We start from the raw sequence: 24,816 nt of genomic DNA on the forward strand, positions 1-24,816 counted from the left end.
AATACAAGAGCAGATATCAGCATTTTTATTATAAGATTATGGACTCCACTTCTCTTGATATGGTTTGCAGTTAGGCCAAAAAAAATGAGTGATGTGCTGCAGTCTTGCCAATGACTGGCAGTGGACTGTGTGGAGGAAAATACTGGTGTTAGGTCCCTGTGATGATGCACAGAGTTGTGGTTTGTGGTGTTTCCAGCTTCAACGAGGAGCAGCAATAAGACAAACACCCACTCTAAAATGGTTTGTGATTGAAACAAACAACATTCCTATGACAAGTTCAAATATTTGACAAGTTGAGCATTTTTATAACCTTTAATAAATTTACATGCAAGGCAAGATCAGAACTAATTTTAAGGAGAGTCGCAATAGCAGAAATCACATGATAATACAGGCATTTGAAATATGACAAAACCAAAATTAGTTAATGAAACAATGGTATAACCTGGCAGCAGAAGAAAGCTAACAATTTTGCGAGTGGCAGCTATTGGGCAGAATATAAAGAGATATATTTAAGGGCTGCTCTGAACACCTTTAAAGCATCTTTCTAGGCCTAGTGCTATCTGCCCCCCGTGTTCTGCCTTGAGTTAGCTAAGCACTTGACTAATTTTGTCCTAGCAGCTGAAAATAATAGCAAGGGATATTGGCTGCTAAGAAGAAGCAGCAGCAAATGTTTGTGCGATACTTTAAAGTCCAGCAAGTTTATTATGGCAAAAGGTGTGAAGCATTGACTAAGGTGGCAGTATGTATGCCCATATAGATGCAGAGAGAACTGTAAACAGGGATGTGAATTGGCAGTTCAGTCTGACAACTCCATTATAGTTCATGTGTACACCATATAAAACAATATTGCTAAGAACAAAAGCCACCCCTGTAGTGTGAAAGGACACCATACTCTATGCATACCCAAACAGATAGAATCAAAACTTCTTAGAGCCACCTCTGGAAGCTGCTAAAAAGCCACAACTTGAGAAGTGTTTTCTTTCCTCTTCTTGATAGCAATGCCCTGATTCAGCTTTATTTGCCTATTGACATGAGAGTTCAGGTATCTACAAGCAGAGATGGTTGCTTCTCATGTAGTCTGCATAATATGCATATTGGCACTTGGACGTACACATTACTAGAAATGTACTCTCTTCCTTGTTCGCACTCTTATGCTTTCTCACAGGAGGCTGAACTGTTTTCTAAAGCCTCAGATGTAAGAATCATCCATTGCCTTTTAAAAATTTCCCATTCTCTTAAGATTAGGCCTTTGTTTGATGTGCAGATAATATGTGAAGCCCCTCACCTGATGATTTCTCAGTATCAAATTGCTGCCAAAGACACAGAAGTAACCCCAGGCTGGGTATTTTTTCTGGTCAGTTGGCAACATTACTCAACAGTCTGTCCCTGATATATCAAAGGACCTCTCTTTTTTCATTTAATTCCCTGCTAACCAGCAAGCGAAGAGAGGGCATAAAGTGCTTTCAGAGGAAACTCTTGCAGTGTATACATACGGGCCTTTTCGTTTTAAGAAAAAGCTCGTTGCTAAAAATGTCTCCAGAAATAGGTACATTCTTGCCTGTTAAGTACCTGAGAAAAATGATTTGCCACTCTGCATAGGTAGTGCAGGGTCCTGATCTGAACAGCATAGACAAGTTACTGCAAATAGGCACAACAATCTGAAAAAGTGGATGGGAGGCACAGTGGTGACACTCAAAATTTCCTGAGAACTAGCAAAGATAGTAAGGATGTACCTACATTACAAAGCTCCACTTGGCTTTGTAACTTCTGCTGCTACTGCACTAGCCCACTAACAAAAGCTATTTCTCAACCATATTTCTTTTAGAGCAAACACATCTTCAACTCTATAGAGAGCAGCAGGGAAAGGGACTGGACAGAAGATGCAATTGTAAAGGGCACTGAGCAAAGATGAGGTTCTCTGCCCTGTTGCAACTGCTATCCCTGGAAGCGGCAGTCAATAGGGCTTGTATCCATGTGCAATGCGCAGTTCCACCCAAACTGAGTAGAACATTGAGGAATGTATTTATAGGGAAAGGCAGACATCGGAGATCACCCTTGCTTATATTTTACTCATTGCCTTTATGAGATGGCAGCACACATGGTTCTAACATTTTACCCACCCTATTTTAATTTCAGCATTTTCTGTTCAAGACAGTTCTACCTACACTAAAGTTACCAAGTTGTACAAACCCTGCCTGACTTCAAGCACACTTTCAAAACGCGTGCCACAAGCTTTACTAGATATCAGTCAAAATTATTTGAGTCTTTGGAAGGCATAGCTAAACCAATTAGTCAGAAATTTCAAAAACTAGTAATTTCTAAAAAGCATTTTCAGATTATCGGGGTGGGGCAGCACAATGGGTCTTCGGCTGCAAAAGCAACTTATCTTCTGAAGGTAATAAGATATTCTGGATAAGCCTGAGAATCATAAAATATGACAAACATTGTTGGGTTAGCCGTGTTATCAGTCACGCTGTCGTAAATTTCAACGCCTCCAATGCTTTTTGGTGGTGGAGTAATCAGTCCGTGTTTTCCGGTGCAATAATCCCCAGTAAGAACCCGAGCAAGATACATATATTTGCTACCATTGGCGTCTGGTGTGGAATATGTATCGCCTGCAGAATAGCTTGCATGGACAGCAAAATAGGTCCCGTTTCCAATCGCTGCAGCTGAGGCCAAAAAAAGAAACATCTCAGAAAATATTAACGTCTTAGAAAACTAATGCAAAGCATTACAACCATATTTAATCTGCAAAGCTATCTGATACACTAGACAAGCAGATAACTCTATTAAATGAATGAAAACACACACACTCTAACACCTTCCTATTCAGACAGCCTTTGAAAACTAAGGTGCTGATGATGTTGATCACTGGTCTGTGCTCTGAGGGCATGCTGTGTTTTAATTTCTGGTTCTATATGTGTTCTGGTGTATTTTCACTATTGTCTTTTAACTAGTTTAATTCTATTTTATAATGATGTTTTTAAATATTGTTAAGTCACCTTGAATCACAACTTGGGAGAAAGGTGGGATATGAATATATTATTACTGTTACTGTTATTACTTTTATTTTATTATATCATTACTTTTGTCTATTATTACAAGTTCCTGCTTTTGAAGGCAAAAATTTAGGTACATTAACCATTTTCCTCCTTAAATAGAAATATGTCTTGTATAAAAACACATCAACTGGAAGAGGGATTTACTTAGTTTCCTACATTTATATCTCACTTTTCCTCCATCTGGGAACGAAGATGGAATACATGTTACCCACAGTTCCCACATGGGCACATGTTTTGTTTCTTTATACAATGTGTACCTTTCCAATACTTCAGCTAACATCTCCTTTCGTTTTTATTTTAAGGCAGAATTCTCCACTGAATCTCTCAAAGGTGTTCCAACTGAAGTCTCTCCACCTCTTTTGCTTCCCTGTATCGTTACTGAGCTAATGACCCAGAATCAGGCCCTGCACCACTGTAGCAGCAATGGGAATTCCCACCCCATCCTTGCCTCTCAGAAATAATATTTTGTATATGGTCTAAGTATCCTGTTTGCACTTACAATGGTATAAAAGTCTTATTCAAAATAGCAAGACTAATTTCTGAAAAAAACATTAAAAGGTATTGGCTATAAGAAAGCAAGGTTTTTCAAACCTGTGGCTGTCCAGATGTTGTTGGACTACAACTCCCATTATTACTGAACCGGCTATATTGGCTGAGTCTAATGGGAACAGGAATCCAACAACTTGATGGGGCCAATACACAGGTTCCCCACTCTAATTCAGAAGGGATCATTCACTACTGAATCGTAGGTATTTCTTTATCTGCTTTTTAGAGCGGTTTGCAAATCACATTCGCTATCACATTCCTTTAGTAAATTACCTAATTTCAGATTGACTTACCGTTCTTTCCAGCATAACTGCGATTAAATCCAGTGTGGTTAATGGGGGTCACCGTGGAAGCAGGAGTCCCATGGAACAGAATCTGTTCATTTTTGTTATGGCTGTTCTTCTTATCCATATCCTGCTTTTTGAGTTGGTAGGATTTCCAAAGGTAAGGATTCTGAACCCTCTCAATCTACAAAAGTTGCAAAGAAAATACAACATTGAGAGAGATTAAGAAAAAGATAGTATCTGGTTGTAAAAACAGATTATGGGTCTCGTTGGAACATTAAAAGGGCACAACTGCACACTATGTCAACATGCACATACAGTGGTATCTCGAGTTAAGTACTTAATTCGTTCCGGAGGTCCGTTCTTAACCTGAAACTGTTCTTAACCTGAAGCACCACTTTAGCTAATGGGGCCTCCTGCTGCCACCACGCCGCAGGAGCACAATTTCTGTTCTCATCCTGAAGCAAAGTTCTAAACCCGAGGTACTATTTCTGGGTTAGTGGAGTCTGTAACCTGAAGTGTATGTTACCTGAAGAGTATGTAACCCAAGATACCACTGTATTCCAAACCCCATGCTTGATTAACATAAAGGGGTGGCATTTACAGGGAAACAGCAACAGAAGGGAACAAGAAAGTAAAAGTCCCCTGGACGGTTAAGTCCAGTCAAAGGCAACTATGGGATTGTGGCACTCATCTTGCTTCAAGCCGAAGGAGCTGGCGTTTGTCCACAGATAGTTACCGGGTCATGTGGCCAGCATGACTAAGCCACTTCTGGCAGAACAGGACACCGTGATGGAAGCCAGAGTGCACGGAAATGCCATTTACCTTCCCGCCGCAACGGTATCTATTTATCTACTTGCATTGGTGTGCTTTCAAACTGCTAGGTTGGCAGAAGCTGGGACTGAGCAACGGGAGCTCACCCCGTCCCACGGATTTGAACTGTTGACCTTCTGATCGGCAAGCCCAAGAAGATCAGTGGTTTAGACCACAGCGCCTCCCGCTCCCTACCACTACTCCCCACTACCAATCTTCTTCACCTCGCTGGCTTGTCATCATCCAAGTGTTACAGAGGAAAATCAGTAGGTGGGGAATGCTTAAGAAACGCACCTGCTGCTTCTCCCTGAAAGAGTCCTGTGGGGGTCCCATTATTCAGCAAACGCAAGGCTGAGAAGCCCTGTTTGCAAGCTGAACCCATCACTAAGCTCAGTAGCTTGATTTTAAGTGAACACAAATAATGCTCCTATTCCCAGCTTCAATGTGAAGGGCATATGGACAGTTATTCCATATAACTGAATGTAAATAGGAATTGTAGCTGGAGGAAAGGGGATATCCTAACTATGACAGCTTTTACACATGCACACTCTTCAGTTGCATGGACATATCGTGTGTCTGGATATTACATGAGGGTCTGACAACGTTGTACAGCATTTCGATACAACTCAATGATGCATGCTTGTAAGGGGAACATGCTCCCCGAGCTTGTTGCCTCTGCCATACTTCACCTTTTCTATTTTGTTTGAAGGGCAGCTACTCCGGAATTTCTTTTCAACTTCTTTGTATTCTGCTGCTGCAGGTTGCAGCAAAACCATCTTGACACGATGTCCCTTCATATCTTCCCATTGTGTAGGGACAGGTACTGATGGTCCACCTGCAAAGGGTGAGCACATTTGCATTTTTGTGTGCTGAAGGAGCCATCCGCTCCCTCCCCTCCCCTCCCCTCCCCTTGGGTCAGCACCCTTCACCCCCACCCTGAGAGGCAAAAAGAGTGAAAACATGAACGCGCAAACTTTTTTTCCAAGTGATCTAAGTAAAAGTTGGACCCAGTAAAATTAATCTGAGGCTTAGAAAATACAAACAGTTGAAAGAGGAAATAGGAAAGAGTGGCATTCTTGCAACTTCCTCCTTCTGCTCTATGGACTTTTCAAAGGAGAAAAGAAAGTAAATGCCCTCACTGTCTGTCCAAGGGAACAGTCAGAAGAAGGGCTTAGAGGCCTTGGAGGTGCTGAGGGAAAACTTTATGGGTACAGCTGTAATACACTGGTGACCCCTGACACTGACATTACAAATTCAATATGTGTGTAAGTATAGAGGTTTGCTTTAAGCTCTGGAGTTTGGGAATTTGAGCTATGAAGGAGTCTACTGTTTCATGCCATCAACTGCCACCACATCCCTTCCAGCACTCAGGAGCAAGCTGATTCTTGCTGTTATTTCCTGAGGGAGATATTTTAGCGAGGTCACATTCACCCACCGAGCAGTAGGGAACCTCACACCTAGTGACCAAATGCCACACTCCATGCCCTCAGAACCCTCCCCAGGCCACACCCCTCACTGACCCCGCTTCCCATTCCAAATTCTTTTGCTAGGATAGAAAGTGGTCCTTAAGCTCTGGTAACGCCTCTTGACTCTCTGGAGGGAGGATAGGGAGGAATAGGTGAGTGAGTGCATAAACTAGCCCACTGGACAGAGGTAAAAGTTACATACATTTGTTGCTTTGCCCACTCTTGCTTTTGGTGATGCCAAACCAGCATGTGGCCCCCAGAAGGGAAAACAATCTTTGAGGTGAAAAAGTTCCCCATCCCTGCACTATTGGGAATCCAACACACCCAAAAGGAATACAGGCACTAACCTAGGCCTTGATTACTTAAGCCCCTCATTACCTTCCTCCTTTACAATGCGCTTAATGTTTACAGTTTTTCCTTGGCCATCCACAGCACACATTTTTCTGGTGTCTGCTGTGTAGCTCCTTCCGAGAATTTGGACAGTAGTGTTTTTCTTACTCATTCTAGCATCTTCCAAATGAAGATTGCTTAACTTGTCAAAAGGTGCAAAATCATTCCCTTTTGTGGAATATTGCCACTCAACCAAATTATGAGCAAGTTCTGCCTTCGATTGCTCTTCCCGGTCACGTTTAATTTTCTTGACCAGGTCATCAATTTGTGAGTAGGCTTCCAGTACATCACGAGGAATGCCCGATACGAGAATGAAAGGTGGAGATTGCTTTCTTTCCAGCTGAATGGCAATATGCAGTCTTTTCTGTAGGTTGTTCAGTTCCTTAATTTCTTCATCACCAAACAAATCTATTGATTCATCAGAGATAATCTTTTCTGTCTGTTCCCGAAGAATCATTTTCTTTAACCAGGACTCGGCCTCCTGAACATTTTCTTTGCTTTCACCACAGACTTCAAACACGGCAACCTCCACCTTGGTTTCCACAACCAACTGACGTTTCTTTCCAGGGGTTTTTTTCTTACCAGAGATAAAATCTGCAGAGAAAGAGACGTTCTGTTAAATATGCCAAACAAATATTACAAGACATCGTGCCAGGAATATGAAGGATATAACCCTCTGCACTTACCTTTAATTTTAGAAAACACAGATTTAGAGGTGGGTAATGCAGCACCTTCTTTCTTTTTCATAGAGGCATAAAAAGCATTCTGCATATGCGGCTGGAAAATAACTATTTTGATCATTTGCAAATACTGCAGTGGTACTTTGCCCAAAAAGTCAGCAACTGCACCAATCATGTCATCAGCTGCGTCTGCTGGGTTCTTCCCTGCCTGGCCTGTATCCAACACAACAGAGAAAAACAAATGCATTATGCACAAAATGGAGAGGGGCTGCTCATCTCACAAAAGAAAACACAAACAGGTGTTAGTGTAAGTGTCTGCACTTTCATTTTAAATTATAGAAGATCCTATTTCCTTCCACCAGTTCAACATGGCTGACAAGCAATAATCAGCTGAGCAAAGGAGTGAACCCCATAGCTCCTTCCTTCCCCCGCATCTGATGTTAAAAAAGAGCACCTTAATGAGGCGAAACAAATGCCCATCACAAGTTCCATATGGCCAGCAGACAGGTTAGATCACTAGTCTCCCTGCTCTCCCCACAGAAAACATTCTTCCAAATTACTGTACTTTTCCGTGTATAAGACGCTCCCATGTATAAGATGCCCCCTCTTTTGGGGGACTGAAATTTCAGAAATTTCACCACCACCCATTAATGCAGCAACCAATAACACACACAATAGTTGTTGACAGCTGCGGCAGCAACAAATCAAAGGTCCACCCTATGCACTACCAAGGTATAAGACAACCCCCACTTTTTACCATGATTTTTAAGGAAATAAACCTAGTCTTATACACAGGAAAATATGGTAACCAGAATGCAAGTGTGCGAGCACTTATGGCTGCAGCAACCCTCTGTCATTTCTGGAATGAGGAGGTGGGAAAGCACAGCAGAAAAGCAATGGTGCCAAACAGAATGAAAGGAAAAGGAATGATGTTGCCACCTGTAGTCCTCCCCACACAAGGCGGTGTTTTTCCATTAATTATGCTGCTTTAAATGTGGACCTTTGTTGTCATCAATTATTTGTTATTTTGATATTCTGAACTGCTCTGTTGATATTTCAAGATCCCAGCATTGCCTGCATGATCGAGCAACATTGAACATGTGGCTCTTGGTGGATATGAACTGTGCAAGTGATCCTTAAGGTATCCTGCACCCAAGTTGGTTAAAGTTTTGTGAATTAATCCAAGAACCTTGAACCTGACCTGGCAGCGTATGGACAGCCAGCTCACTAGCATTGCCTTTGAAATCTATTCCAGGAACTCAAATGCCTTAACAACAGTGACCTATTAATAGGTGAAACTTTCCACTAGAATTCTGCCCTTCGCTCCTTAAACGAAACCTTATTTGCAAACCTGTTCCAATTGCAGGGAAGGCAACGGATGTATACTTCTTTGCTTCACATTCACTGAGCACTATGGAGATCTGATTTTTGGTATCAGAATTGGGTGCAAGGTGGATTATTTTCTTACAGACCAGATTGCCTGCTTGCGTGGTTATAAATCCATTGTGAGACTGTGAGCCTAAAAGAAAAAAAGGATGACAAGCTGTATATTCATACTTAATCAACACAAGTCTAAACTCCCAGTAGCTGTTCATTGTCAGTGAATGACATATTGCAGAATGAAATGCCTTTGGCATAGATTACAAATATTAGCAGGTCGAAAGAGATGGTTTGCAGGTGGCCAGCACCAGCTAGGAATCTCTTTCTGGCAACTGTCTGCCCTACATTGTCTCAAGCAAAGCGAGTTTTCTCTGCACATTGCCCATATTTTGGGGGGCCCCGTTGCATGCTGGGTAGATACCTCCGATACATTTTCTGGCTATGTGCACAGAGGACATACATTTCCTTTTGTACCAGGCTCACTCACATTCAGTGCCAGGAGTTAGGAAAGGTCAGAAGCTGCCAAAGAGAGATCAGAAGCAGTCCACAGCAAAACACAAAGTGTGAGATTGAGCCTGGCCACCCCACCCACCTGCCACAAAGTCAGTTGGAATTTGTGTACCACTGGGTTTGGGAGTGTTAGGGGTTGGTGCTGCATAGATAAAACTCCAGGCTCGCAGCCAGTTTCTGTCTTTAAGATTTATTTACAAAGTTCAAACGGTTCCAAGAGCTTCAAAGGCATGTCCGTGCCTGTCTCACTCAGATGCCTTGAATGGCTTTTTCTTACTCCTCCTCCCCCAGCTGGCCAATCATCAAAAGACCCGCCTCTTACTTCCTCTGTTCAGTGAATAACTAGTTCCAGCACCATAATTCAAGATAAAACTTAAAAAGGTAAAAGGTAAAGGTACCCCTGCCCGTACGGGCCAATCTTGTCAGACTCTAGGGTTGTGCGCTCATCTCACTCTAGAGGCTGGGAGCCAGCGCTGTCCGCAGACAATTCCGGGTCACGTGGCCAGCATGACGAAGCTGCTCTGGCGAACCGGCACCAGAGCAGCACACGGAAACGCCGTTTACCTTCCCAATAGAAAGCGGTACCTATTTATCTACTTGCACTTAAGGGTGCTTTCGAACTGCTAGGTGGGCAGGAGCTGGGACCAAACAACGGGAGCTCACCCCGCCGCGGGGATTCGAACCGCCGACCATGCGATCGGCAAGTCCTAGGAGCTGAGGTTTTACGCACAGCGCCACCCGCGTCCCTGTGCAAGATAAAACTTACTTTTCATTAAAAGCTATGCCCTACAGCACAAAGATTTGGTAACAGATCACCCTATTGTGTATCAAGATTACTTCCCACCTAGATGATTTTTTTCAGCTGCATGCTATTACACACTGGTTTATGTTTTTGAAAGAGAAGGAAGAGAAGAGAAGAGAAGAGAAGAGAAAGAAGTGTATAACATCCAGAGCTTTGTGTAAAAAGGACATGGGATGCCCCATCCAGATCATATTTAGGGAATTGAGAATGGTTATCCCTGATGCATAAGGTACACTTTCTCCTCTGTCAGCAGATGCCCCCCAAAAGGCAGACCAACTCAAGTGTGGATACAATCATACACACTGCATCCCTCCCTATTATACTTTTTAAGTGTTATGCAGTAGGCAACTGTATTCTGCTTCTCATGCTAGCATGCAACATCCTTCTAGTTGGAAATGTGCCAATGCACATCTTGTGATAACTAGAATCTTCCCAGCACTGAGAAACTACAGATTACAATTGCATATTATACAGCATAACGATTCATCTAGCCCCAATAACCCCACTCCCTATAATAGCTGATTAGGAAACAATCAAATCTACAATGAGACATGAGCAGTTCCTCTCTATGAAAGAACTTTAAATATTATCTAACTGAATCGGACCGTTTGTTGTGTCATACCATGTAGCGCACACTCTGCTACAACTTGAGGTCCACCACCTTCCAAAATTGCTTTGGAGACACCTTCAAAAATCAGAGGGAGACAGTTTATTACTGTAGGTAATAAAAGCTAATCAAAACTCAGCTCACTTTTGCAATTAACACCAACAAATGCTTAAAATTACATCTCTGTAACTTACATGTCAAACTGAAATCACATTACACATTGCATTATAGGTATACCATAGTTTGAACCAGTGTAGTATAGTGATGCTACATAAAATCCATCTTCTGATCCCATTTTGCAGCTATCTGAGTGGATGTCACAAACATACACACACGTATCCAGCAACGTGTTTGCATATTAAAATGCTTTTTCCTATTTCCCAGTTAAATCATCATCAACATAAATTCAGGACAATAGATAAATTAACTGAAATTCAGTACCTGTTTTGGAATCAAATGTTGCATTTGTCAAGTTTACAATTACATCTGTATTTTCCTTTGTGATGTCTCCTGTTACTATTTGAAATAGAACTGATCCAATCTGCATTTCATGAATTCCCAAACTAGGGGTTGAAACAGGCCCAAAGAAACCTGAGAGTGAACAAAGAAGCAGGAGAATATAACCAATGCAGAAAACTGTTCATTTTGCTACAAAAGATGAAGGTTGAAGCAACACAAAGATCAGTAACCAGGAACTAACACAATTTTAAAAAATGTTATTACAGTGGAACATCCGTTGCCAAACACCTCTGTTGTCACACGTTTTGGATCTCAAACGCTGAAAACCCAGAAGTAAATGCTTCTGTTTTTGAACATTTTTTGGAACCTGAATGTGTGACGCAGCTTCCGCTGAGTGCAAGAAGCTGTTGCAACCAATGGGAAGCCACGCCTCAGTTTTTGAATGATTCGGAAGTCGAACAGGCTTCCGGAACAGATTTTGTTCCGAGAACTGAGGTAGTACTGTAGCAGCTTCTGACGAGAGGCAATTTGGACTGGGGAAGCAGGAGCCAACAATTCTTTCCTGTTTCTCTGACTGAAGCGCCTCTTAGCTCCCTAAGAGGTAAAGGTAAATGTAAAGGGACCGCTGACCATTAGGTCCAGTCGTGACCGACTCTGGGGTTGCGGTGCTCATCTCGCTTTATTGGCCCAGGGAGCCGGCGTACAGCTTCCGGGTCATGTGGCCAGCATGAGTAAGCCACTTCTGGCGAACCAGAGCAGCGCATGGAAACACCATTTACGTTCCCACTGCAGCGGTACCAATTTATCTACTTGCATTTGACATGCTTTCGAACTGCCAGGTTGGCAGGAGCAGGGACCGAGCAATGGGAGCTCACCCCGTCGTGGGGATTCGAACCGCCGACCTTCTGATTGGCAAGTCCTAGGCTCTGTGGTTTAACCCACAGCAAGGTAGGCAATTTCAAAAGGGGAGAAGGAAATGGGGTTAAAATCCCTCCCCCAGAGCCACAGTCCAAATTCATTTTCACATGTAGCTGTTTATTCATCACCAAAGAGGGCCAGAGAGATCAGAATTCGGCTGCAACTGAACAAGTCAACTTGCCTGTACTGTCTCCATCACTCGGGGGCACACCCCTGGAAATTCCAGAAGCTTGAGAGAACACTTGTGAGAAGACCTAGAAAGAAAACCAAAGCGTTACCCCCAAGGTTTCTGAGACCCGCCCCCCTCCCCCATGTAGGAACAGAACACAGTTCTAGAACTGGAGACAAAAAATGAATTAATATTATGAAGTATAGTATTTGCAAACCAACATTTGGAACAATTTAAGACAGGAATGCAATCACATTACCTGTTTGTTGTCTTTATCATTTGGATGCAAGAGAAAGCGAACTTCCTGAAGGGACTTCAAATTCTTCCTGCTACTGAATTGAAGCACCTCCTCAAACATTAATTTAGCAACTTCAGATCTTGGAAAGTGAAAACCTCCTGTTCCAAGTGCTGGGAAGGAGACAGAGCTCAACGACAGCTGTTCAGTGTTCTCCAGGCATTCTCTCACAATATCCTTAAGCTTCTGTAAAATATACACCCAAGTATCTTCAGATATGATTTTTAGCCATTCAAGCCAGAACATCTGCCTCCTCCTTGTGTGCATTATCAATATACCATTAAGGGCATGTTGAAACCCAGTGCCAAGCTAGGTACCCCAACCTTGATTCATAACACTCCATTGCTTCAAGCACTTCAGTTCTAGTAGCCAGAGGTAGGCTGTGGAAAAGGTGCTTCAAGCAACATTGGAAAGGTGCATGGGAAACTGCCATATATTTAGACCACTGGTCCGCCTAGCTCAGCATGGCCCACACTACTTGGCTTGCAGTTTTGGGGTGCTTCTGGGTGCATCTCTGTCACCAAAGGCTCAGGTAGCTTCTGTGGCTAAAAGTGCCTTTCACCAACTGTAATTAATGCATCTGCTTGGCCACAGTAGTCCATGCACCAGATGCTTCAAGACTGGATTACTGCAATGTGCTCTATTATGTGGGGCTTCCCTTGCAATTCATCTGGAAGCTGCAGTTAGTGCAGATTACTGTACTATTGCTGACAGGATTGCTGTACACAATTGCTGACAGGATTGAGGCCTTGCCAGCATACAGTACCTGTGCTCAAGAGATCTGCAGGTTGCCCATTTGCTAGGGCCAAGTTCAAGGTGTTGCTATTAGTACAGTGGTACCTTGGTTTTCAAACTTAATCCATTCCGGGAGTCCATTCAACTCCCAAATCATTTGAAAATAAAGGAGCAGCTTCTGATTGGCTGCAGGAGCTTCCTGCACTCAAGCAGAAGCCGCGTCGGATGCTCCAAAAAAATGTTTGCAAACTGGAACACTTACTTCTGGGATTGCGGTCTTTGGGAGTCAGTATGTTCGGCAACTAAGCCATTCAGGAACCAAAGTTTGATTGTATATAAATCCCCAAAACAACTCAGGACCAGTTTACTTACGAGATCGTCTTAGCTGGGGCTGTTGTGAGTCCCCGGGGTGGGGTGGGGGAACATGTGACTTGTGTATTTTACATTCCACTACAATTAATGTGGTCAAGGGTATGAAGCAATTACCTGAATTGCAGGTCCTTTTCCGGCATCCCATTGGGGAATGATGGCATGGAGCACAATGGAACAGGCCAGGTTGTATCCGCCTGTTTGGATCACACAGCTGCCCTGAGCATCTTGGCTTTGGATTGCTTGATCAAACTCGGCTTGGAGCATTGGTCCTGCCTTTTGCAGCACAGCCTTGGAAAGTGGACCCACACCAAGCTTCAGATCAGTTCCAATACTGCTCACGACAACGTCGGTCTGTAACCATAACACTCATAAAAATACTTGCAAGGGGGTTACATATATCAAGCCACAGATAGTCATGCCTTGCTTGTAAATTTTCCAGGGGCATCTGACCACTCTTGGATCACAGACAAGAGCCAGCAAGACATTATTATACTGTCATCAGTCACAGATGACCATCGTGAATTATTATTCAGTAGTCCAATTTAGGGACGCGGGTGGCGCTGTGGGTAAACCGCAGAGCCTAGGACTTGCCGATCAGAAGGTCGGCAGTTCGAATCCCCGCGATGGGGTGAGCTCCCGTTGCTCGGTCCCTGCTCCTGCCAACCTAGCAGTTCGAAAGCACGTCAAAATGCAAATAGATAAATAGGTACCGCTCCAGCGGGAAGGTAAATGGTGTTTCCGTGTGCTGCTCTGGTTCCCCAGAAGCAGCTTAGTCATGCTGGCCACATGACCCGGAAGCTGTACGCCGGCTCCCTCGGCCAATAAAGCGAGATGAGCGCCGCAACCCCAGAGTCGGTCACGACTGGACCTAATGGTCAGGGGTCCCTTTACCTTTACCTTTTAGTCCAATTTAGGCAGGAATATCTGCAACAACAAACCATCATATTTGTAAACACCAGGTTTTTAATCATCATGCAAAGCTATTTTTTATTTGTGGATGAGATCACTGAAACACCATGCACTTATTTTGTATTGGTTTGGCATAAAATAAATGCAATTTGTAGTCTTTTCTTCCCTATTCCCAGGTCATATGAGATGCTTTTCTTCTAAACCAAACATATTAAAGCAAATCTCTGATTCCAAGTCATCATCTCTTTAAGGAAAACAGCCTTGTAAATCATGGAAGATAAGGATGGCATTTTTGTTTTTGGAACCAATAGGCATGTTTGCAAAACAGAAGAACTGTTATCATTAATACATCCACCCTGACAACAACCTACTCTAATGGCTACAATATGCCATCTGCCCTTTGAGGAGGAAGAAGAGGGCAAAGGGAGGCAGGTACAGACAACTTCAGGCCCTGCTACAGTCAGAGTGACTCCTCCCTCAGCCAACCTCAAACGTTATATCATTTGTTTTAGCCCTTTAAAATTGTAAGCCACCTTCTGTGCCTTGGCAGAAAGGCAGTATATAAATGCGATGGATGGATCGATGATAAAACTGTATGCTTCTTTCAAGCCTAATTTCAGCACATAGAGGTATCCTTTGGGTACTATGGAAAGCCTCTGAATGTGTGCCTCCAGGAGCCATGTTGGACAACCCAGTTTAAAACTCCTAGGGGTATCCAGTGTGGTGCCCTTTAAATGTTGTTGAACTCTCAAGCGGCACATGTCCACTGGTCAGAGCTGCAGGGACTTGTATGTGGAGGGCACTCTGCTGGCCACGCCTGTTTTAACAAGAGCTTTACAATTCAAATTAATTCGTATTGTCTATTTAAAAACAAAAAGAGAAGTTCAACATGCATTTGGAAAAATGCTTTGTGGGTCATTTCACATGCTTACCGTCGCATCTTCAATGCCTTTTTCCTCAAGTATGAGTTTCACACCTTCAGCAGAAGTCACCACATGAACGTTCTCTCCCATTTCCTTGGGCTGATTGAGCGGTAATTTGGGTTTGGGCAGTAATTTGGTTTTGGGTGACCCCTCTCCAAATATTTCATTCAAAGCATCAGCAAGAGCCTGGACTGTATTATCTGACACATCCACAAGGCAGATCTGTTTCAGGCAGCCACTCTCAGAGGTTTCTTCCAAGTGTTCCTTAATGGATGCTACAATGGTATGGGCACACTCTTCTAATGGAAACCCAAAAATCCCAGAGCTTATGGCAGGGATGGCTATGGAGCGATGGTTATATGTTTCTGCCAGGTTTAAGCTTCGCTTCACAGCCTCCTTTAACAGTCGTGTACATTTTTCTTTTTCTGAACTGTTCCACCTCGGCCCAACTGCATGTATCACTTCTTTACATGGCAGATTCCAAGCATGTGTTCTAATTGCACGGCCAGGCTTCAAACGTCCATGCTTTCTGACTAGGTCATCACACTCACTTTGCAGCTGTGGGCCGGCCGCTTTTAAGAGGGCATCTGCAAGGCCACCAATGTGCTTCAGGTCTTCATTAGATGCATTGACCACAACGTCAACTGAGGAACGGGTCAAGTCACCCTTATAAGCCTCTACCACAACACCATGTTTTAAAATTATTTTAGCATGAGGGTGCCCTAGTTTTTCATCAAAGTTTCCTTTATCTTCTCCTTCTTTCTGCAGCCTGATCAAACAGTGAAAGCTTTGCTTTGCTTCAGTAATGTAGGTAAGTTCTCGAGTTTTGAAGAAATTTTTCACTCCCGGTTTATCAAATGACACTATAACAAAATGCAGTAAAGACAGCTCTTGTTCAATCACAGCAGCTGCTTTCATCACATCTGCTCTAGGCCCACTCAGGATAATATTCTTCTCCTGAGCTTGCTGCCCAAAATTGATTTTCAGACCATTCTTCCTCAGGTTCTGCCAAACCTTGCCCTTTTCCTTCTCCATAAACTGCACAACGGCCACAGCCTTGGCAGGGATTACTTTTCGAATTTGTGTGTTTTTTTCAACGAAGTCAGAAAGCACCTGATAAACATCTACTACAGTTTTTGTATAACCAGCAATGGTTACTTTGGCCTCTTCTTCCAAAGTGTGGCAAACATCAATTACGAAAGCTACCTCAACAGAATTGTGCTTCTTATGCAATCGCTCAGTGAGTTCTTTCCATTCCCTTTTGTTGACGAGTTCACGGTTCATCAAAGTAATAGATTTATGAGCTAGGTTTTTCATCATTTGCTCCTCTGCTTTCAAGAGACTGTCATCAAGATATCCGAATAATGCTACAGAATCATATTGAAGTTCATAGGAGGCATTGATTTTATTTGCACCAAATATGATCACTGTTACCTTTCTGCTATTTGCATGCTGTAGGAATTGAAATATTGCAGGGGGGGTGTTGACTTTTTTCTCCTTTATGTTATACAGCTTCTCCTGTAGGGCACATTTCATCTTATAGACTTCCGCAACCATTCCACTCAGCTGCACCATCTCAGCTGATGTATCGTAAGAGAACTTTAGGTCTGGGTTCTCTTTATAGACATTCTCTTCAAGCAAAACCTGATGCAGAACAGCATACTTCCCCGGGGTGACTGCCAAAGTTTCATGTATAGTTTGCTTAGCTCTTTCTGCATCTTTGGTCAAATTTTCCATGTATTCGTTTATCGATTTCTTCACACCGTCCACAGTAAATACAAAACCGGCGAGGGTAACTGTTTCTTTGGAAACATCCCAAATTGCCAAAACATCCTTTATCAAATTGTTTTCTATGGTAGGCCATGCTGCTGGGATGGTTTTGCATTGAACAGTCTTGAACTTGGACATGATGCATGTAAACTCCATAGAAACTTTATCTTTCCAAGTCTTGATCAGTTCCCTCATTGACCTTCCTTGTTTAGATAAGGCAGCTGAAGGGTGTATCACAACTTCTGGCTGTTTGCAAGTTGCCTGAGGCCACGTTAGCTCACTGTGACACTTTGCCATTTCTTGATTTATTTCTTGGACCAGGCCGTCCTTCCCCTGTAGAAACTGCCAGATGTAAGGATCTAAGGGGACTCTGACGGGGTCTGGCATCTTGATTTCAGCCCTCTCCTTTCCATACAAAACCATATCTAAAGAATCGTAGTATGGATAAACTGAAACTGGTTGATTGTCAAAAAAATGCTGCTTTTCCAATACTGCCTGCACAGCTAAAAAGGGGGGGGGGGGGAGAGAGAAAAGATTAAAAAAAACACTTAATATTCTACCATGCCAAATCCCTCAAATGCATAGACCACTCAAAGATGGCTGCCTCAGAAATGCCTTGTACACCCAATGGCTTGTAATCCTTACAGAAACTGTTCATGGTTTGTTTCCTTACAGTGAAAGCATGGAAAAGCAAAGCGAGCACAACTGGCTCATGCACTATAAACCACAGTTCCTGGCTTAACTGTGAGATGAACACAACCTTTTTATTGCCTTTCGTGCTGCTTTTGTTCACAAACTCTCTCCTTTCTTCTCCTAAACACGACTGTTAGCAACTTGGTAGTGAAAGAAACACTCATGCTCAAAGGTGATATTTCTGTGACTGAGCAGTGGACTGAGCAGGTTCTGATTCTCAGCTCATATTAAATCCTTTTCTTGGATTAGCTGAAATTAAACCATTTTGTTGGGTTAGCTGAAAGCACTGCTGCTGGTGACAGGACTTAATAACTGATTCCTCTCCCCACCTTTCCTTGCAGTTCTAGTATGAGTCAGTAAGAAACCAGGAAACTATTATCATGAAATGTTCTAGAAATATGTAGCCACTGATAGAAGATGAAGTTTCGAGAAATAAATAAACTGGGGACAGGGGGAACTACTGTCTCTCTCACACTCTTTTAAGCAATGTACCCTCCCAGTACGTTTCAGAGCACAATTCAAAGTGTTGGTGCTGACCTTTAAAGCCCTAAACGGCCTCGGTCCAGTATACCTGAAGGAGCGTCTCCACCCCCATTGTTCTGCCCAGACACTGAGGTCCAGCTCCGAGGGCCTTCTGGCAGTTCCCTCACTGCGAGAAGTGAGGTTACAGGACAGAGGGCCTTCTTGGTAGTGACGCCCGCCCTGTGGAACGCCCTCCCATCAGATGCCAAGGCAATAAGCAGCTATCTTACTTTTGAAAGACATCTGAAGGCAGCCCTGTATCAGGAAGTTTTTAATGTTTGATATTTTATCACATTTTTATTCTGTTCGGAGCTGCCTAGAGCAGCTGGGGAAACCCAGCCGGATGGGTGGGGTATAAATAATAAATCATTGTTATTATTATGTAATGTTCTCTGCTCAAAAGCTGAAAGAAAGCACTGAGTTGTTCCAATAGATCACAACTGGAAGAGAAAGCACTTCTCTGTGTCAGAGGCTGTGGTAAACAGAACGCTCTGGCTCAACAGATTCAGCACACAGGTCTGAAGTGGAGGAACGATTCCAATGGTATATTATTCTATGGGGGGGCAAAGAGATGCAGCTGCCAACGCACAACTGTGACCCTTAAAGTGTGCTTCCAGTAGTACAGAGGCAAAGGAGAGCAGGCTGACGTGCAATAGAGGTAAAGACTGCTGGATGGGCCACACAGTTGAGTTCTCCACAGGAAAGATACCCGCAGGTGAAAAGAAAGCCCCCGGATGCCTCAAAGCAGCTCCAGGGCTCTTTGCAAGCCCTGCGTGATGCTTTGAAGTCCAGACACAAAGTGCTTTGTGCATGGTGCTTTCAAGGGCCCAATCACCTGACATCATTGCAAGGTGAGATAATGGACATGCAAGCAGCCCCACCCACTTGTTAACTTTAGCTCAAGAGGATAGGATCTGATAAGGACCTGGCCCTCTTGGCCAAAAAAGGTACCCCATCCCTGCCATAATACATGTTTGGAGGTGCCCTGGAAGGCTTGGAAGGTTAAAGCTTTGCAAGCCTATGGTTCATCACCATTCTAGTGCTACCTCCCCTGTTGATCCTGCCATTTGGATTACCAATACAGTACAGTTCTTCCCTTGACTTGTGAATGACAGCTGTGATTATTTTATGACCTTAAAATCCAATCAATCTCCAAGAAGCCATTAACAGAGCTCCTGCTTTTGAGCCATCCCACTAGCAAATTTTTGTTTTGTTTTTTCAGTCACCTACAAAAATAGAATACACTACCTTGGTGGTCACAAAAAGTAACGATGGCTGAATTCTCCTCAGGCGACATTTGAATACTAGACACTTGTCCTCCTCCATGCTTTGAACTTTCAAAATAGAGAATCAAATAATCTTTGGGTACTCCTGATGGGATATTTTCAACTTTGATCATCTGCGTCAATTCAAGAAGCTTGGCAGTAATTTTGAATTCTTTAAACCTGATGTTCCTGTGACACTGGGATACAAAATTTGCAGCATCTGAAAAGAAAAGGCAAATGTCTTATCAGGCAATTATTTCTTGCTCTACTGTGATCATCCACAGATGTTACTGTCATTCACAGTTGTTCTTATTATTGCTCAAAATTGGTTTGGCACATGGGACGGGGGGATAGGAATCTTAAGAAATTTCAGGTAAGTTTAGCTTTAAAGACAAAACAGCTGAGGTCACCAACAGGAGCAATTATTATGCCCCACCACCAAAAAGACCCTGCCAGATAATGCTACATCATAGTGCAACACTGTTTCCATTCTACCAAGAATTACAAAGGGGCTGAGGGCAACCAAGCTGGTGCCTCTAGCAGCAGCAAAGCCTTCTTTTTTGGAAGAAAAGGAAAAACCTTCAGCCACTTCATCTTTAGAAAGGCAAATCAGTCTCTTTTGAATTTGCCTGTCCCTGAGTGGTCCTGCAGCCTTACAACCTTACTCGGTGAGGCTGAGATTCCTCAGTGCTATCCTTTGTTCCTCTTTAAAGAGCAACCACAGACAGTGCAAAGAAATCAGGAACCAAGGCATGACCAAGACAAGAATAAGAGTAAGAATTTATTATTTATACTCCGCCCATCTGCCATGAACAGAGTAATCTAAAACTGAAAGTTGGGAGGGGAAAGGGGCTGGATGAGCATCTGTGGGCGTACTGCGTACACCTGCTCCGAAAAAGAATACTTAACTAGATATACTTTCCCCAAAAGAGTCAATTCTTATGTTACTGCTCCAACTCACTACGTTGCCATTTCCTTCAGTGACCGAGTTTTGCCTTTCACTCTTTCCTTCAGCCGGTGCTAAAATACTGAGCAATGATACATCCACATGAAAATTCAAATTATCTCTGTTAAGAATGTAACAAAAGCGAAGAGCCATGGAAGTATGGGAACTGAGCAGCGTAGTGACAAGCAAAGACTTTTACACTGAAATTGAAAGGAGTGGACTAACCATTAATTAAGAATTCAGAGGAACGGAATTGGGAAAGTGTGCAGTTTGGAATACTTCTGGAAAGAAACTGTGTAGCAAACATGTGTTTACACCAGCCTTCGTCAACCTGTTGTAGTCCAGATGTTCTGGAATACAACTCCCATCATCCCCAGCCTGTATAGCCCAATGGCCAGGTATGATTAAGATTACAGACCAAAGTATGGGAAGGGCACCAAGTTGGGAAAGGCCATTTACATAAACTTTTAACTACAGTTAGGATCAAGCTTTTATCTTGAACGCTCCAAAAACAGACCAGTAACCTGAGAAGCCGAGAATATGTGAACTTCACAGGTATTTTAATGGAATTGTTTTAAAAGGAATCAACGCCAACAATTCTCCCAATGTGAAATTGTCAAGCAACACAAAGTTAACATTTCTTACCGATACTTTGCTGAAAGGTTATCACTGCGGCATTTCTCTCACTTATCTGTTCAATCTCAAAATCACTTCCTTCTGAGAGTCCACTGATATTCTCTACCAGCAGATTTAAGACATCAGGCTTGTCGAAATGTTCCCCAACATTTTCAAGAATGACACGGGAAGAGGTGTGGGATTTGGTGAGGATATCCTCCTTGTGACAGGGAGTTTCATGTGTCAATCTGTTTGCTTTGATGCCCTCTTTTTGCAAGTCTTGCTGCACATCTGATTTGAGGAAAAAACGAGTAAAATATGCAACTACTCAGTGTTTGTCAGCATAGACAGAACAGTGTGCCAACTATTTTTCTGGGATTTAACCTTAATCTACATCCTCTTCTTTTTTGTGTGTAAGATGGTGTTAAATACTGTTCCAGCAGCCATTAATACGCTTCCACCCAAGCCCATAATGTTTACTGAGGGAACTATGCTCACAGCCAACCAGAATAAATCACCAAATTACTGGGCAGAAGCTAACTAAAGGAAGAAAAAGAAACTTACTGTATTGATCAGAATTCTGTGATTGTTAGTAATTAAACCCTGAAAAAAGCATGTCTCTTGAAGAGTCAGAAATTAAGGAAGAAGTTAATGTGCTTGTGGTATGCAGTGCTATTTTTCTAGAAAAAGAGGTACCGGAACTCACCATGAACGCCTCCCTCGTTCTCTTAGAATGGCAATGGCGCTCACCTGAGAGGTGCCAGAATGAGTTCCAGCAAGTTCCAGCTGAAAAAAAGCCCTGATGGAATGTATTGTAGGTATTTTGTGTTTTTATACAGTAGACTACCCTGTGATCTTCAGATGAAGGGTGGTACAGAAATCAAATAAATAAATGAATGAATAAATGAATACTAATAATAATAATTCATCTGGGCTGCAGATTTTAGTTTATTTTTTACATGGAAGAAACAGGCGGAGCACAAAATTCTACTATCCTTGCTCTGAAAGTGGGAGGTCCCACTCCACCCACCCACCTTTTATTGCTCTGGGAATGTTCCAATTGTTTCTTTCCAGGATACAGGTTCCCAGAACAAAAAAGGCACCCCCATTTTGTTGCAGTCCAAGCTGTCTGTGGATCTGCTTTTGCATCTTGCTTCCTTATTTTTGAGAACCATCACCAGAGAAATATTCTTTGTGTGTCACAAAGAATGTGGTCCGAGCCCCAGATGACAAGGTGAGTATCATCATTATATATATATATAAATCATTGGCTTGGAAGTAGGAGGAGAGAATGGTGGCCTCAGTGGGCTTGCCTGGGCTTTCTTTCTGTTAAACGGAACAAAAAATACCCACCCCACCTTTGGCTAGGGATAGGAAAGCCCACCCACCCCTGCCCCTGGCATGATAACGATGCTGAAAGAAAACCACCATACCAGTCTCTTCTGCCACGTCTTCTCCCCTGGAAGCCTAAAAAGAGAACAACAGCATATTGATTTGTTGCTTTGGTGAACATCTTGGCTTCAGAGCTCTAGATTCCACCAGGTCAAATATTGCCTTAATACCTGATGAAGATCAGTTTCCTTCTTGGGCACATTCTCTTTGGCAGTTTTTTCATGCTGTGTGACCACCAGCTTCAATGTTCCTTTTCCCTCTAGGTCAAGTTCATGGGTCTCTTTGGAAAGAACTCTTTGCCTCACTGAAACAAAAAAATAAATTACTGTCATCATGATAACAGAGCGACCACCATGCTGGCTTACTGCTCCTTGGTTAAGCATGGGAAAACCTGCAACCATCCAGATGCCAGACTACAACTCCCATCATCCACATGGAACATGAGCCATGCTAACTGGAGCTGATAGGGGTCAGAGTCTAGAGGGCCTTTGGCTCCCTATCCCTGTAGAGATTCTAGAAATGTTCATGGCTATGTTCAGGCAGCAAAGAGAAAGGGCCAAGCAGTTTTGTTTGCAGTCAGTTTCATAATGACTAAGCGATCCCTCTCCACGCCAAAATAAATAAGGTGTGTATCTTCTTGAGTTCCACAGTTAGCATTTGGACTCATGACTGATGTGAGCAAGCCTTCCTATTTTGAGTGACCAGAAACCAAAGGTCAAGCATCAGTTTCAATGGAATTTAGGATGATAAATCCTGATCTGGGGATAGAATTCTTCAATCCAACAGGGAAGCAATCAACTCCACCACATGATAAAATTCTGAACTCAACAGGCACAGAACTAAACTATTGGTGTGGGGGTATGTAGTCATATCTAGTCTGAAACCTCTTTGACTTCCAATTATTTTGTTTTGCTTATTTCTCTATGTATATTATGGCTAACGCCCCAGTTTCCTTCCTTTTGTGGTTCTTTATCTCATTCTCCTCCTTCAATTTGCTGAGTAGGGGATAGTCAGAGAGTGAAGCCGGTTATTGGTACATTTGTTTGTTTTTCATTTTAATTAACAGAACTGTTTTATGTATGCCTACATAACGACGAAAGAAGGGACACATTTTCAGCCTTTGTTCCTTAGTGAGCACGAGGATGTCCCAGATGATAATACCCCTCCCCTCACACCAACTCCCCCCCCCCCCATAAACCATATTTCCCTTGTGCTGTACTACTACTGTCTAGTAGAGATGTTTCTATCTCACAGGCCACTTGCTGTATTCCTGCCCCTGGTTAATCACAAGACAGCTTCTGTCAGGATTGCCAGGGGCTGCACTTTTACATTATTAGGCTTAGCTACAGACTTAGGGGGACAAAGGTGGCGCTGGGGGTTAAACCACAGAGGCTAGGACTTGCCGATCAGAAGGTCGGCGGTTTGAATCCCTGTGACGGAGTGAGCTCCCGTTGCTCGGTCCCTGCTCCTGCCAACCTAGCAGTTCTCCAGCGAGAAGGTAACGGCGTTTCCATGCGCTGCTCTGGTTTGCCAGAAGCGGCTTAGTCATGCTGGCCACATGACCCGGAAGCTGTATGCCGGCTCCCTCAGCCAATAAAGCAAGATGAGCGGCGCAACCCCACAGTCGGCCATGACTGGACCTAATGGTCGGGGGTCCCTTTACCTTTACCTTTTACAGACTTAGAGAATAGGTTTAAGATTGCAACCCAAGGAATAAGACCCAATAGACACAGTTGAGGGGCTTCAGTTTACACAGAATGGCGCTGTTAAAGCAGTTTAGCATGACTAAACCGGAAGCCTCCATATTGGTGTCTCCTATGCGGGAACACCCTTCTTTTTAATATTTATTAACGGCACATAACAACTTGCCCCCCTTCCCTCCCAAGAAAGCAGCAAAGCTACTTTCTGGAAGCGTCCTACAAATGCATCGAGGGGGAGCACCAGTCCCAGGAAAAGAAGGGGAATTTTCTCCCTCCCTCTCTGTCTCTCTCTCTTACCTTCTTCCTTAGCAAAGCAAACCAAGACCTGCCCGGATTGCAGCTGGATCTCACACTCTCCGCCTCCCGACTTCTTCCGGCTCTGGAAGTAGAGCAAAAGTTTGTTTCTCAGCTGTTTGGGGGGTTCTGGGGTCCCCCAATCCGCCTGCACCCGCACGGCGAATGCAGACAAGGGCCTCCTCCCCTCCGCCATGTTGCCGAGAGTGGCCGAGGAGCCGCCACTTTCATTTTCGTTTTCCTATATGGGCGCCGCTCCCGAGCTTTTTCTTGGCTGTGACGCGATATTGGGGAAAAGG

At 43.3% G+C, this 24,816-nt stretch overlaps 1 protein-coding gene across 1 annotated transcript; it reads right to left on the minus strand.

Moving 5' to 3' along the window:
• Nucleotides 1-298: 298 nt before the first annotated feature.
• LOC310660486 (protein mono-ADP-ribosyltransferase PARP14-like) lies at nt 299-24,816 on the minus strand. Its single transcript, XM_083405283.1, has 17 exons — nt 24,521-24,816; nt 22,694-22,827; nt 22,565-22,598; nt 21,162-21,422; nt 19,554-19,790; nt 15,330-17,593; nt 13,603-13,839; nt 12,346-12,567; nt 12,099-12,171; nt 10,982-11,131; nt 10,556-10,618; nt 8,593-8,760; nt 7,248-7,454; nt 6,550-7,155; nt 5,395-5,540; nt 3,902-4,076; nt 299-2,669 (listed from the first exon to the last, which is right to left on the minus strand). The coding sequence occupies exons 1-17, from the start codon at nt 24,711-24,713 to the stop codon at nt 2,383-2,385; spliced, it is 5,457 nt and encodes a 1,818-aa protein (XP_083261409.1). The 5' UTR covers nt 24,714-24,816; the 3' UTR covers nt 299-2,382.

The sequence above is a fragment of the Podarcis tiliguerta genome (assembly GCF_965153285.1).
Source record: "Podarcis tiliguerta genome assembly, chromosome: 1".
Lineage (NCBI taxonomy): Eukaryota > Metazoa > Chordata > Lepidosauria > Squamata > Lacertidae > Podarcis > Podarcis tiliguerta.

Bases quoted from the DNA above. Each gene is read 5' to 3' on its own strand.
- LOC310660486 (XM_083405283.1), bottom strand. From the start codon at position 24,713: ATGGCGGAGGGGAGGAGGCCCTTGTCTGCATTCGCCGTGCGGGTGCAG. The intron at 11,132-12,098 runs GCAAGTTGACTT...GTTCACTCTCAG, and splicing joins GAGTGATGGAGACAGTACAG to GTTTCTTTGGGCCTGTTTCA. The intron at 7,455-8,592 runs GTTTGCAAATAA...TGTTGGATACAG, and splicing joins CTTCCCTGCAATTGGAACAG to GCCAGGCAGGGAAGAACCCA.